The 14,573-nt window shown below is 39.1% G+C and overlaps 1 protein-coding gene across 5 annotated transcripts in view; it reads right to left on the bottom strand.

Moving 5' to 3' along the window:
- The window catches only part of CRACDL (CRACD like), a 137,889-nt gene that overhangs the window by 46,975 nt on the left and 76,341 nt on the right, over window positions 1-14,573 (bottom strand). For all 5 annotated transcript variants that reach the window (XM_032397384.1, XM_032397386.1, XM_032397383.1 and 2 more), the window contains exon 2: window positions 8,227-8,306. In XM_032397384.1, coding sequence (XP_032253275.1) covers window positions 8,227-8,296 — 70 coding nt within the window. In that variant the 5' untranslated portion in view covers window positions 8,297-8,306. The remainder of the gene's footprint in view (window positions 1-8,226; window positions 8,307-14,573) is intronic.

A 14,573-nucleotide genomic window follows, 5' to 3' on the forward strand; every position in this document is an offset into this window, starting at 1 on the left:
CAGAGAAAGGTACAATTATTATCTTGCTGGAGAATTGAACCTTTTGTGAAAGGGCACTCTTTATTTTTAGTGATGCTTTTTGCCTTAAATTTTATTTTGACTGCTTTTAATATACCTACTGAAATTCCTTTTTCCTAGTGTTTACAAGATGTGTGTTTTTCTGTCCTTTCACTTCCAACTTTTCTGAATCCTTCTATCTAGGACTTAAGAGTTTTAGAAATCTAATCTGATGATCTTTAACTTCTAACTGGAAAAATTAATGTAATTAGTCTACTTAAACTTACTGTAATTACTGCAACGTTAATAAAAAAGTCTGCATCTTATATACTTTTCTTTAATCTCTTTTTCTTGTTGTCTTTTGGATTAGCTGACTTTTAAAAGTTATTCCATTCTTCCCACCTCGAGTTTGTAAACTATGCCTTTAATCTGTTTTTTCAGTAATTACCCCAGAAATTATACTATGCATTCTATTGTAGGACAAAACAAGGAACTTAGAATACTATAATCCTTTTTAAATGCCCTATTGTTGTCATTCTTTGAAAGACCCAAAAGATATTTTTCCGTGTTCATTTAGATGTATCTGCTTGTTTCTCACTTTCCCTGCTTGTCATTCCTTCTTGTGTTCCAGACCTTCCATCTAGGGCAATTTTCCTTTAGAATCTGCTTTGGGAGGGTCTGCCGATGACAAATTCAGTTTCTGTTTGTCTGAAAATGCCTTTATACACCTCCTTCATTCCTACAATATATTTTTCCTAGGTATAACTTTCTAGGTTGGCAGTTATTTTTTCTAAGTTATTCTTTCAATAATACTGAAAAAGCTATTTCACTGTTTTGTGGTTTCTGCTGTGCAGTCGAGAAGTCAGTCATCAGCTTATGCTCCTTTGAAGATCATCTTTTTTTCTCAGACTGATTTTTCATTTTGTCTTTGATTTTCTACATTTTCACTGTATATGGATTTCCTTTTATTTATCCTTCTTGGGGTTCACTTGATTTCTTATATCTGTGGATCGGGTCATCTTTCTTTAAATCTGTTCCAAAAAAGTCCCTGCTACTCTCTCCTCTCTTGAGACTGTGCTCATGCGTATGTTCTACCCTTCCACTTATCTCTATGCCTCTTCTCTTCTGTACCTCCCATCATTTTACCATTCGATGCTACATTCTGTATACTTTCTCATAACTGATCTATTTTGAGCCGATAGAATCTGCTGTTAAACTCATCCACTGAATTTCTAATTGTAACAGTTACACTTATTTCTAAAAAACCCATTTGATGGTTTTCAAATATGGTATATCATTTTTTAAAAAGTTATTTTAGAAATTACATAGTAAACTGGAGTGCCTGGGTGGCTCAGTTGGTTAAGCGTCCCACTCTTGATTTTGGCTTGGGTCATGATGTCAGGGTCATGAGTTTGAGTCCCATGTTGGGCAATGTGCTGGGTGAGGAGCCTGCTGGGGATTCTTTCTCTCCCTCTCCCTCTTTCCTCTTCCCTCTCTAGAAAAAAAAATTACATAGTAAAATTTGTTTTTGGTACAGATAGACCTACACAATCACCTCAAGATACAGAACTATACCACTACCCTTCATGCTGTCCTTTTGTAGCCAAACCCATCTTGTCTTTAATCCCTAGAAATCACTGATAGCTTCTCTGTTCCTATAGTTGTACCTTTTCCAGAATGTCATATAGATGGATTCATACAGTATGTTCTTTTGATTCTGGGTTCTTTCACTCAGCACAATGCATTAGAGACTCATCCATAGTGTTACGTCCATCAGTAATTTGTTCCTTATTACTGCCGAGTACAATTCCATTGTAGGGATAGACCACTTTATTTAAACATGGAGCAAATCGAAGGACATTTGGATTCATTTCAGTTTTTGGCAACTATGAATAAAGTTGTTACAGGTTTCCTTTTTTTTTTGAGAGAGAGAGAGAGTGAGTAGGGGGATGGGGAGAGGTCCGGAAAAGGGAGAGGGAGAGGGAAAGAGAGAATCTCAAGCAGACTCCACACTGAGTGCCGAGCCAGACACTGGGGCTTGTTCTCACCACCCTGAGATCATGACCTGAGCCGAAATCAAGACTAGGAGGCTTAACCAACTGAGCCACCCAGGTGCCCCTTGTTAAAGGTTTCTGTGTAGAGGGGTGCCTGGTGGGTGGCTCAGTTGTTAAGCATCTGCCTTTAGCTCAGGTCATGATTCCGGGGTCCTGGGATCGAGCCCCACATCGGGCTCCCTGCTTCAGCAGGAAGCCTGCTTCTCGCTCTCCCACTCCCCCTACTTGTGTTCCCTCTCGCTATATCTCTCTGTCAAATAAATAAATAAAATCTTTAAAAAAAATAAAAAAGGTTTCTGTGTAAACATAAGTTTTCATTTCTCTTAGGTAAATACCTAGGAGCAGGACTGCTGGGTCATGGACTAAGGGTATATTTAATTTTACAAGAAACTGCTGAAATATTTTCGAAAGTGGCTGTACCATTATGCATTCCCAACAGCAATATGAGGACTCAATTGCCCTGCATCCTCCCAGCACCTGCTATTGTCGGGTGCAGTGTTGTTTCTGTTCTGCCATTCTAACAGGTGTACAGTAATATATCATTGTAGTTTTAACTTGCATTAACTAATGTTGAGCACTTTTTCATGAGCTGATTTGCCATCTGTATATCTTCTGACGTAAAGCATCTTTTAAAACCTTTGCCTATTTTTTATTCGGGTTGTTTGTTTTCCTACTGTTGAATTTTGAAAGTTCTAAATACAAGTCCCTTGTCATGGGTGATTTACAAATATTGCCTCCCAGGCTGTGACTTGTCTTTTCATTTTCTTAACAGGGTCTTTCACAGAGAAAAATTTTTAAATTTTAATGAAGTCCAAATTAGGGACTGAGGTGTCCCATCTCAGAACTCTATGTAATTCTAGGTCATAAACATTTTCTGTTTTCTTTGAAAGGTTTCATAGTGTTACATTTATGCCTATGATATATTTTAAGTTAATTTTTGTATCATCTGTGATGTATAGGTCAAAGTTCTTTTTTTTTTCCATAGGAATGTTCGATTTGTTCTAGCACCATTTGTTGAAAAGACAACCCTCTCTCCATTGAATCACTGCTCCATCTTTGTCAAAGACCAACTGACCATATTTGTCTGTATGGGTCTACTTTTAGCCTCTGTTCTACCTGTACACATCCATCCCTTCATCAGTACCGCACTTGGCTTCATTATTGTAGCTTTACAGTAAGTCTTGAAATCAGGTAATATGAGTCCTCCAATTTTGTTCTTTGTCAAAATTGTTTTCACTATTCTAGTTCTCTTGCTTTTTCATGTAAATTTTGGGATCAGCTTGTCAATGCTGGAAAAATATCTTGGTGGGATTTTGATTGTTTCATCTTTATTCCCCTCCTCCTTCCCATCCCTGCCAGATTATTTCAAAGCAAATCCTCCCAGATACTATTATCACTTCATCCGTACGGATCTGGCTTCTTCCTAAATAAAAAAAATCTTTGACTCGTCATGGAAATCAAATAAATGATCACTGGTCACTATTCTTCCTACAGAATACTGAACCATATCCAGCCTTCCCCAGCAGACGTATACGCAGTATATTCTACCCCACATATATTAACACACCATTCTGCAGCTCAGTTTGGGGGAGAACTGACATTGTAGCAACACTGAGTCTGCCAATCTATAAATGTGGTTTTAGTCTGTTCAGGCTGCTCTAATAAAGTACCACGGACTGGGTGGCTTATGAATAACAGAATTCATTCCTCACTGCTCTGGAGGCGAGAAGCTTGAGATCAGGGAACCAGATTGGTAAACAATCTGAGGGCAGGGAGCCCTCTTAAAGGTTGTTGACTGACACTTCTTGCTGTTCCCTCACATGGCAGAAAGCAAGCAAGCAGCTCTCTGGTCTCTTCTGATAAGGGCACTAATTCCATTCGTGAGGGCTCCATGCTCATGACCTAATCATCTGCCAAAGGTCCCACCTCCTAATATCATCACATGGTGGGGTTAGGACGTTAACATATGAGCTTTGGGGGGAAATCAGATATTCAGTCCATAATGCATAATATATCACTCCATGTATTTAGGTCTTTGTTGATCTAAGCAACTTTTTTTTTATTTTTCAGTATATAGATCCTGCATATATTTTGCTAGATACATACCAACGTATTTTATTTGTGCTATTGTAAATGGTACTTTTAAAAATTTAATTTTTCAATTGTTCACTGCTAGTTATGCAGAAATACAATCGATATTTGTGTTTTGACCTTGCATCTAGCAGTCTTGCTAAACTTAAGAGATAGATCTAAGTACTTTTTTGATATTTTGTTTAATCATGACATCTGCAAATATAGTTTTATTTCTTCCTTTCATCTGTATCCCTTTTATTTCTCTCTCTTGCCTTCGAGCACTGGCTGGGTGCTAGGACACCTTTTATAAAAGTTTCTGGTTCCTTCCAGATACTTTCAAACTTTCTTTAATTATCTTCAAACATACTGTGCACAATTGTGTTACAGCATATACCTGATTGTTTTGATATTTGATACCTGTGTGTCTGTTTCTCTTGTTTCTGCTCTGTATTAGTTTGCTAGGGCTACTGTAACCAAGTACCAAAAACTGAGCAGCTTCAACAACAGAATTGTATTGTCTCTCATTTCTGGAGGCTAGAAGTCTGAGATCAAGGTGTTGTTGGCATGGTTACTTCCTTCAAAGGGCTGTGACAGGGAAATCTCTTTCATCTCCTCTAACTTCTGGTAGTTTGCTGGCTATTGTTGGCATTCCCTGGCTTGTAGATGGTATCACCCTGATCTGACTTCATCTTCATAAGGTGTTCTCCCTGTGTGTGTGTCTATGTCCATATTTCTCCTTTTTATAAGGGCATCAGTCATAGTAGATTAGGGGCTCGCCAAACTCCAGTATGACCTTCTGTTAACTAATTATATCTGCAATGACCCAATTTCCAAATAAGGTCATATTCTGAGGCACTGGGGGTTAGGACTTCAAAATATGACTTTTGGGGAGACAAAATTAAACCCCTAACATGTTGGTTCTCATTCATGGTGCCCTACTGCTTTATATGCTTGGTCATCACTGACTATATATTTGTCATGGAGCTAAAAATATTTTCTTTAATAATTTGAAGTCTAGATAGAAGGCAGCTTTCTTTAGAGAAGATTGTTTGATTCTATTAGGTACCTACGGTCCTATCCAGTCTAGGAATACTATTATTCCTAGTATCTCAGTCAAGTTCAAGGGCTGAGATTCTCTAAATTACCCAAGTGATACAAACTCAAGTTACAAATCTATAAAGGGTTGACTTACCCCTGGTTCACACTTACTCAGATTTTATTGCTCCTTGGGCTCCCAACTTATTGTCAGGAGGATCTTCTATTAGACATCCCACCTTGAACAGACCTGTACTTTGATATCTTACCCATTGCCTCATCTACCATTCCATGAAGACATGAAAATGAATTTTCTAAAGTTCCAAGATTGGTAAACAATCTGAGGGCAAAAGTGGCTTCTATGCTAATTTATCTCTCTGGATTACCATTTCTCTCTTTTTTAAAAGATTTTATTTATTTATTTGACAGAGAGACACAGCGAGAGAGGGAACACAAGCAGGGGGAGTGGGAAAGGGAGAAGCAGGCTCCCCGCTGAGCAGGGAGCCCAGTGCAGGGCTTAATCCCAGGACCCTGGGACCATGACCTGAGCTGAAGGCAGACGCTTAACGACTGAGCCACCCAGGCACCGTGCCATATCTCTTTCAATTCTGGTCTTCTTACTTCTTACTTTTAAAAAGATTTTTCCTTTCTAGAATTTTTTTTTATCACTTTATTCTTTTCATCATGGTAAGTGTACTCTTTCATCCCCATCCCCTATCTCCCCCATTCCCCCCAGCCAACTCCCCTCTGGTACCCATCAATTTGTTCTCTATAGTTAAGAATCTTTCTTGGTTTGTCTCTCTCTCTTTTTTTCCCCCTTTGCTCATTTGTTTTGTTTCTTAAATTCCACAAATGAGTGAGATCATATGGTATTTGTGTTTGATTTATTTTGCTTACCATTATACTTTCTAACTCTATCCATGTTGTTGCAAATGGCAAGATTTCATTCTTTTTTATGGCTGAGTAATATTCCTGTGTGTGTGTGTGTGTGTGTGTGTGTATCACATCTTCTTTATCCATTCATCAATTGATGGACACTTGGGCTGCTCCCAGCTTGGCTATTGCAAATAATGCTGCAATAAACATAGGGGTGCATGTATCCCTTTGAATTAAGGGATAACGTTAATGTTTTTATATTTTGAGGATAAATACCAGTAGCGTGATTCTTGGATCATAGGGTAGTTCTATTTTTAATTTTTTGAGGACCCTCCATACTGTTTTCCACAGTGGCTGCAGCAGTTTGCATTCCCACTAATAGCTCACAAGGGCTCCTTATTCTCCACATCTTCACCAATACTTGTTGTTTCTTATGGTTTTAATTTTAGCCGTTCTGACAGGTACAAGGTGATATCTCACTATAGTTTTGATTTGCATATCGCTGATGATAAGTGATGTTTAGCATCTTTTCATGTGTCTGTTGGCCATCTAGATGTCTTCTTTAAACAGAAGTCCAAAATCAGATATCAGAAAATCTGTTCATGTCTTCTGCCCATTTTTAACTGGATTATTTGTTTTTGGGGTAATGAGTTCTTTATATATTTTGGATACTAACCCCTTACTGGATATGTCATTCACAAATATCTTCTCCCACTCAGTAGGTTGTCTTTTAGTTTTGTTGATTGTTTCCTTCACTGTGCAGAAGCTTTTTATTTTGATGTAGTCCCAATAGTTTATTTTTGCTTTTATTTCCCTTGCCTAGGGAGACATATCTACAAAAATGTTGCTATGGCCAATGTCAGAGAGATTACTGTCTGTGCTCTCTAGGACTTTTATGGTTTCAGGTCTCACATTTTATTCATTTTCAGTTTATTTTTGTATATAGTAAAAGAAAGTGGTCCAGTTTCATTCTTTTGCATGTGGCTGTCCAGTTTTCCCAACACCATTTGTTGAAGCTTATCTAGAATTTTAAATTTTAGGAAAGTGGTTGATGTGAATAACTTAGTTCACTATTTGGAAAAAAAGAATACTTAGTTTCTCTCTTTCATTTTAAAAACTGATTCTTCATGGTAACCTCTGTAAGTATCCAAAAATAGTGTTTTTGGAAGCTGTTTCAGACTAATGAAATACTTCCTCAAAGAGTATTTTGTTGTTTAAAATCAGTAATAATTCAATATCCTGTAATATGAGAAATTTTGAAATTCCATTTTCTCTCAGGTTTAATTTTTAAAACCTCACCTTGTATTTGGGCTTATTTGGTATCTATCAAAATGTGACAGAGGAAAAGTAATTCTAATATGGGATAATAAGGAAAATCTGTAATATATGAAATAGAATCTTTAATGAAATTAGTATCTGAAGCTAAGGGTTAGCATCTAGGATTTAATACTATTGGAAGTTGTTCCTCCTGAACTATATCAAAGAAAATAATTACTGGCATTTTAACTTTAAACAAGACAGTGATGGAGACCTTTGTTACTGAAATAAAGGGGGTATAAATGGCTACTCTAGGAAAAAGGTACGTAGTCTGGAGACTGGTGTTTTTTAATGCCAATTTTACAACTCTATCAGACACAAATAGCAATCGATGGATAACAGTGAACTCAATCACATAATTGGGTAACTCTTAGAACGTGTAATGAGATGATGAGTCATGGGCCTGGAGTTTAGCTCAGTAAGGGGTATAATAAAGGTCTCTGAAGGAGAACGAAAGCCATAAAAGAGATCAAAGGCTCTGTCTTGATAATATTATTTCTTCTGCATGATCAGGCTATCTCATACTTTTTCCAACCTCCTACTGATCCTCTGGATGTTCTTAGGTGATAAATGACTCCATTGCTTTCAAGTCAACCAAACATGGGGACAGATTTATCTCTAGGAATGAGTAAAATGACTTTAAAACCCCCTGTTTTTGACAGCGAAGCAAAGGGGTACTGCCCTGAGTGGCCTTACATCATCTGGATGTGCTCTCTCGTCACAGTATGAAGGGCATGGGCGTATTTCAACATACTGTGAACTGAAACCCCACCCTCCACACACACAACCCCAAAGGCTTGGTTCCATCAGCCCCTCTCCCTGTCCCGCAAGCAGACACGGGCTCTTCCCAGAGCAGGGGAAGTGAGGGCCTTACCTGTGCTGTCCTCCCCAAGGCCTTCTGCAGCTTCCCGAAGCTTAATATCCATCACCCTTGTGGAAATCATGTCCAGCTCACTAAAATCAGATGGAAATTCATGTTAAAAGGGACATGGTTAACGGAAGGTAACATTGAGTGAAATGGCTTTGCTGGCTGCTTTTTGCCCACGACTTCACCTGCACACATCCCACCAAAGAGAGACGCCAGGGCAGAGTACAGGGCAGCACAGACCTAACACACGTCCACTGCTCAAGATTAGTAGCCACACAGGCATTTATGTAATCACTGACCACAGCAATTTCATGGAAATCAATTAACTGGAACAAAAATGCTACACTAATTTATACAACACAGATTTGTTTCCTTTCTTTCAAAAAAGTGTTTTCAGAAATTATGTTTTTCTCATGGGTGAAATAAAGGGGATTAAAAGTACACTTATGGGTGGGAGGAGCAAGATGGCAGAGGAGTAGGGACCTAAATGTCTTCTGGTCCCAGGAATTCAGCTGGATAGGGATCAAACCATTCTGAACACCTATGAACTCAACAGGAGATCGAAGAAAAGAATAGCAGCAACTCTCTGAACAGAAAAGCGACCACTTTCTGGAAGGTAGGACGTGCGGAGAAGTGAATCCGAGGCCATATTTGGGAGGATAGACGGCGGGGGAGGGGCCTCCGTCAGCCGCTTCTGGCAAGTGATAGAGCCGGGGAGCACTAAATCGGAACTTTTAGAAGTCTGCTCCGCTGAGGGACGTCGCTCCGGTGGCTAAGTGGGGGGTGGAACCCTCGCTGGGACAGTGTGGTCTCAGGGCCCTCAGGGTCACAGAGAGACCGGGGGTGCCTGAGTGCGGCAGAGCTACCAGGTATCGGAGCGGGGAAGCCGGCTGCAGAGACGGAGCCGAGGCGCGGGCTCTCAGTTCGGGGTTGCCATAAACCGTGATCCGCGGCACAGTCAGGCCACTGCTCCTCCAGCAGGGACCCAACAAGCGGCAGATCCAGAGAGACTCCCCTTCCTCCCCTGCGAGGAGCGGCGCGGGAGCACACCGCAGGGATCTGCTGGGTTTGGAGACTCCACACGGGGTCGTATGCCAGAGATAGAAACGCTCGGGACCAGGTGAGCACAGAGTGAGGCCAGAGACCAGGGAGACGGAAGTGATTGACTGCTTTTCTCTGGGGGCTCACTGAGGAGCGGGGCCCTGAGTTCTCGGCTCCTCCGGGAGGGAGACTGGGAGGCCACCATTTTCACTCTCCTCCTCCAACGCTGTACGGAAAGCTTGCAGGGAACAAAAGCTCCGGAGAGCAAACCTGAGCAGAGATTACTTAGCCCAGACCCGGCAAGGGCGGGGCAATTCCGCCTCCGGCAAAGATGTTTGGGAACCATGGCAACAGGCCCCTCCCCCAGAAGGTCAGCAAGAACCGCCAGCCAAGACCAAGTTTACCGATCAATGAAAACGGCAGAACTCCAGCGCTAGGCGTATACTGCACATAGAATCCATGGCTTTTTTCCCATGATTCTTTAGTCTTTCAAAGTTAATTTTTTTTTAAACTTTTTTCTTTTTTTTGAATTTTTCTTTTTCCCTTCTTCAACCAACATCTTATCAATCCCTTTTTTAAAAAATCTTTTTTTATTTTTCATTTTTAGAGTCATATTCTATTCCTCCATAGTAGTTAACCTTATTTTTGGTATATATATATAAGTTGTTCTCTCTTTAAAATTTTGGGATACAGTTTCTTCTATCAGACTAAAATATACTCTAAACCTCTAGTATGGCTTTGTTCTAGTCTCCTGCCTGATCACATTCACCCCCCCCCTTTTTTTTAAATCCTCTTCTTTCTTTTTTCAACCAACTTATCTTATTGATTCCTTTTATAAAATCTTTTATAATTTCCATCTTTACAGTCATATTCCATCCCTTGATTGTATTTACCCTTATTTTTGTACATATATAAGTTTTTCTTTCTTTAAAATTTTGGGAGGCAATTTCTCCTAACAGACCCAAATATGCCCAAAATCTAGTGTGTGGCACTGATCTATACACCAGCCTGATCATATTTGATCATATTCTGTTTTTTTTTTGTTTGTTTTTATCTTTTTCTTTCTTTTCTTTTTTCTTTCTTTCCCTTTCTTTTCCCCTGGTTTCAGGTCTCTTCTGATTTGTTTAGTGTATATTTTTCTGGGGTCGTTGTTACCTAGATAGCATTTTGTTCTCTCATTCATCTATTCTCCTCTGGACAAAATGACAAGACGGAAAAAATCACCTCAAAAAAAAGAACAAGAGGCAGTACTGGCTGCCAGGGACCTAATCAATATGGACATTAGTAAGATGTTGGAACTAGAGTTCAGAATGATGATTTTAAAGATACTAGCTGGGCTTGAAAAAAGCATGGAAGATATTAGAGAAATCCTTTCTGGAGAAATAAAAGGACTAAAATCTAACCAAGTCGAAATCAAAAAGGCTATTAATGAGGTGCAATCAAAAATAGAGGCTCTAACTGCTAGGATAAATGAGGCAGAACAGAGAATTAGTGATACAGAAGACCAAATGGTGGAAAATAAAGAAGCTGAGAAAAAGAGATATAAACAACTACAGGATCATGAGGGCAGAATTCGAGAGATAAGTGATACCATAAGATGAAACAATATTAGAATAATTGGGATCCCAGAAGAAGAAGAAAGAGAGAGAGGGGCAGAAGGTATATTGGAGCAAATTATAGCCTAATTTGGGTAAGGAAACAGGCATCAAAATCCAGGAGGCAGAGAGAACCCCCCTCAAAATCAATAAAAATAGGTCAACACCCCGACATCTAATAGTAAAACTTACGAGTCTCAGAGACAAAGAGAAAATCCTGAAAGCAGCTCGGGAGAAGAGCTCTGTAACCTACAATGGTAGAAACATTAGATTGGCAACAGACCTATCCACAGAGACCTGGCAGGCCAGAAAGGACTGGCATGATATATTCAGAGCACTGAATGAGAAAAATATGCAGCAAATATGCAGCTGGATACTATATCCGGCTAGGCTGTCATTGAAAATAGAAGGAGAGATAAAAAGCTTCCAGGACAAACAAAAACTAAAGGAATTTGTGATCATGAAATCAGCCCTACAAGAAATATTGAAAGGAGTCCTCTCAGCAAAGAGAGAGCCTAAAAGTAACATAGACCAGAAAGGAACAGAGACAATATACAGTAACAGTCACCTTACAGGCAATACAATGGCACTAAATTCATACCTTTCCATAGTTACCCTGAATGTAAATGGGATAAATGCCCCAATCAAAAGACACAGGGTATCAGATTGGATAAAAAAACAAGGCCCATCGATATGCTGTCTGCAAGAGACTCATTTTAGACCCAAAGACACCCCCAGATTGAAAGTGAGGGGGTGGAAAACCATTTACCATGCTAATGGACACCAAAAGAAAGCTGGGGTGGCAATCCTTATATGAGACAAATTAGATTTTATTTTATTTTATTTTATTTTATTTTTACAAAATAGTTCTTTTTATTGTGGTAAAAAAACACATAACATTAAATTTACTATCTTAACCGGTTTTGGGTGTTCTGTAGTGTTAAGTATATTCATATTGTTGTGCAACGCATCTCTAGAAGTTTCTCATCTTGTAAAACAGAAGGTCTGAACACACTGAACACAAATTTCCCCTTCCTCCTCTCCCCAGCCGTCGGAAACCACATTTTTACTGTTTCTATGATTTTGACTGCTTTAAATGCTTCGTGTAAGTGGAATCATATAGTATGTGTTCTTTTGTGACTGGCTTATTTCATTCAGCATAAGAGACAAATTAGATTTTAAACCAAAGACTATAATAAGAGATGAGGAAGGACACTATATCATACTTAAAGGGTCAATCCAACAAGAAGATCTAACAATTGTAAATATCTATGCTCCTAACATGGGAGCAGCCACTTATATAAGCCAATTAATAACAAAAGCAAAGAAACACATCGACAACAATACAATAATAGTGGGGGACTTTAACACCCCCTCACTGAAATGGACAGATCATCTAAGCAAAAGATCAACAAGGAAATAAAGACTTTAAATGATACACTGGACCAAATGGACTTCACAGATATATTCAGAACATTCCATCCCAAAGCAACAGAATACATATTCTTCTCTAGTGCCCATGGAACATTCTCCAGAATAGGTCACATCCTAGGTCACAGATCGGGTCTCAACCAGTACCAAAAGACTGGGATCATTCCCTGCATATTTTCAGGCCACAATGCTTTGAAACTAGAAGTCAATCACAAGAGGAAAGTCAGAAAGAACTCAAATACATGGAGGCTAAAGAGCATCCTACTAAAGAATGAATGGGTCAACCAGGAAATTAAAGAAGAATTTAAAAAATTCATGGAAACAAATGAAAATGAAAACACAACTGTTCAAAATCGTTGGGCTGCAGCAAAGGCGGTCCTAAGAGGAAAGTATATAGCAATACAAGCCTTTCTCAAGAAACAAGAATGGTCTCAAATACACAATCTAACCCTACACCTAAAGGAGTTGGAGAAAGAACAGCAAATAAAGCCTAAACCCAGCAGGCGAAGAGAAATAGTAAAGATCAGAGCAGAAATCAATGAAATAGAAACCAAAAGAACAGTAGAACAGATCAACGAAACTAGGAGCTGGTTCTTTGAAAGAATTAACAAGATTGATAAACCCCTGGCCAGACTTATCAAAAAGAAAAATGACCCAAATAAATAAAATCATGAATGAAAGAGGAGAGATCACAACCAACACCAAAGAAATACAAACAATTATAAGAACATATTATAAGCAACTATATGCCAGCAAATTAGATAATCTGGAAGAAATGGATGCATTCCTAGAGATGTATCAACTACCAAAACTGAGCCAGGAAGAAATAGAAAACCTGAACAGACCTATAACCACTAAGGAAATTGAAGCAGTCATCAAAAATCTCCCAACAAACAAGAGCCCAGGGCCAGATGGCTTCCCAGGGGAATTCTACCAAACATTTAAAGAAGAATTAATACCTATTCTTCTGAAACTGTTCCAAAAAATAGAAATGGAAGGGAAACTTCCAAACTCGTTTTATGAGGCCACCATTACCTTGATCCCCAAACCAGACAAAGACCCCATCAAAAAGGATAATTACAGACCAATATCCTTGATGAACATGGATGCAAAAATTCTCACCAAAATACTAGCCAATAGGATCCAACAGTACATTAAAAGGATTATTCACCACGACCAAGTGGGATTTATTCCTGGGCTGCAAGGGGTTCAACATCCGCAAATCAATCAATGTGATACAATACATTAATAAAAGAAAGAACAAGAACCATATGATCCTCTCAAAAGATGCAGAAAAAGCATCTGACAAAGTACAGCATCCTTTCTTGATCAAAACTCTTCACAGTATAGGGATAGAGGGTACGTACCTCAATATCATAAAAGCCATCTATGAAAAACCCACAGCAAATATCATTCTCAATGGGGAAAAACTGAGAGCTTTCCCCCTAAGGTCAGGAACGCGGCTGGGATGTCCACTATCACCACTGCTATTCAACATAGTATTAGAAGTCCTAGCCACAGCAATCAGACAACAAAAAGAAATAAAAGGCATCCAAATCGGCAAAGAAGAAGTCCAACTCTCACTCTTTGCTGATGATATGATACTTTATGCGGAAAACCCAAAAGACTCCACCCCAAAACTGCTAGAACTCATACAGGAATTCAGTAAAGTGGCAGGATGTAAAATCAATGCACACAAATAAGTGGCATTCCTATACACCAACAAGACAGAAGAAAGAGAAATTAAGGAGTCGATCCCATTTACAACTGCACCCAAAACCGTAAGATACCTAGGAATAAACCTAACCAAAGAGGCCAAGAATCTGTACTCAGAAAACTATAAAATACTCATGAAAGAAATTGAGGAAGACACAAAGAAATGGAAAAACGTTCCATGCTCATGGATTGGAAGAACAAATATTGTGAAGATGTCAATGCTACCTAGAGCAATCTACACATTCAATGCAATCCCTATCAAAATACCATCCACTTTTTTCAAAGAAATGGAACAAATAATCCTAAAATTTGTATGGAACCAGAAAAGACCCCGAATGGCCAGAGGAATGTTGAAAAAGAAAAGCAAAGCTGGCGGCATCACAATTCCGGACAAAGCTGTAATCCTCAAGACAGTATGGTACTGGCACAAAAACAGACACATAGATCAATGGAACAGAATAGAGAGCCCAGAAATGGACCTTCAACTCTATGGTCAACTAATCTTTGACAAAGCAGGGATGAATGTCCAGTGGAAAAAAGACAGTCTCTTCAACAAATGGTGTTGGGAAA

Source organism: Phoca vitulina, unplaced genomic scaffold, assembly GCF_004348235.1.
Source record: "Phoca vitulina isolate PV1807 unplaced genomic scaffold, GSC_HSeal_1.0 scaffold98, whole genome shotgun sequence".
Lineage (NCBI taxonomy): Eukaryota > Metazoa > Chordata > Mammalia > Carnivora > Phocidae > Phoca > Phoca vitulina.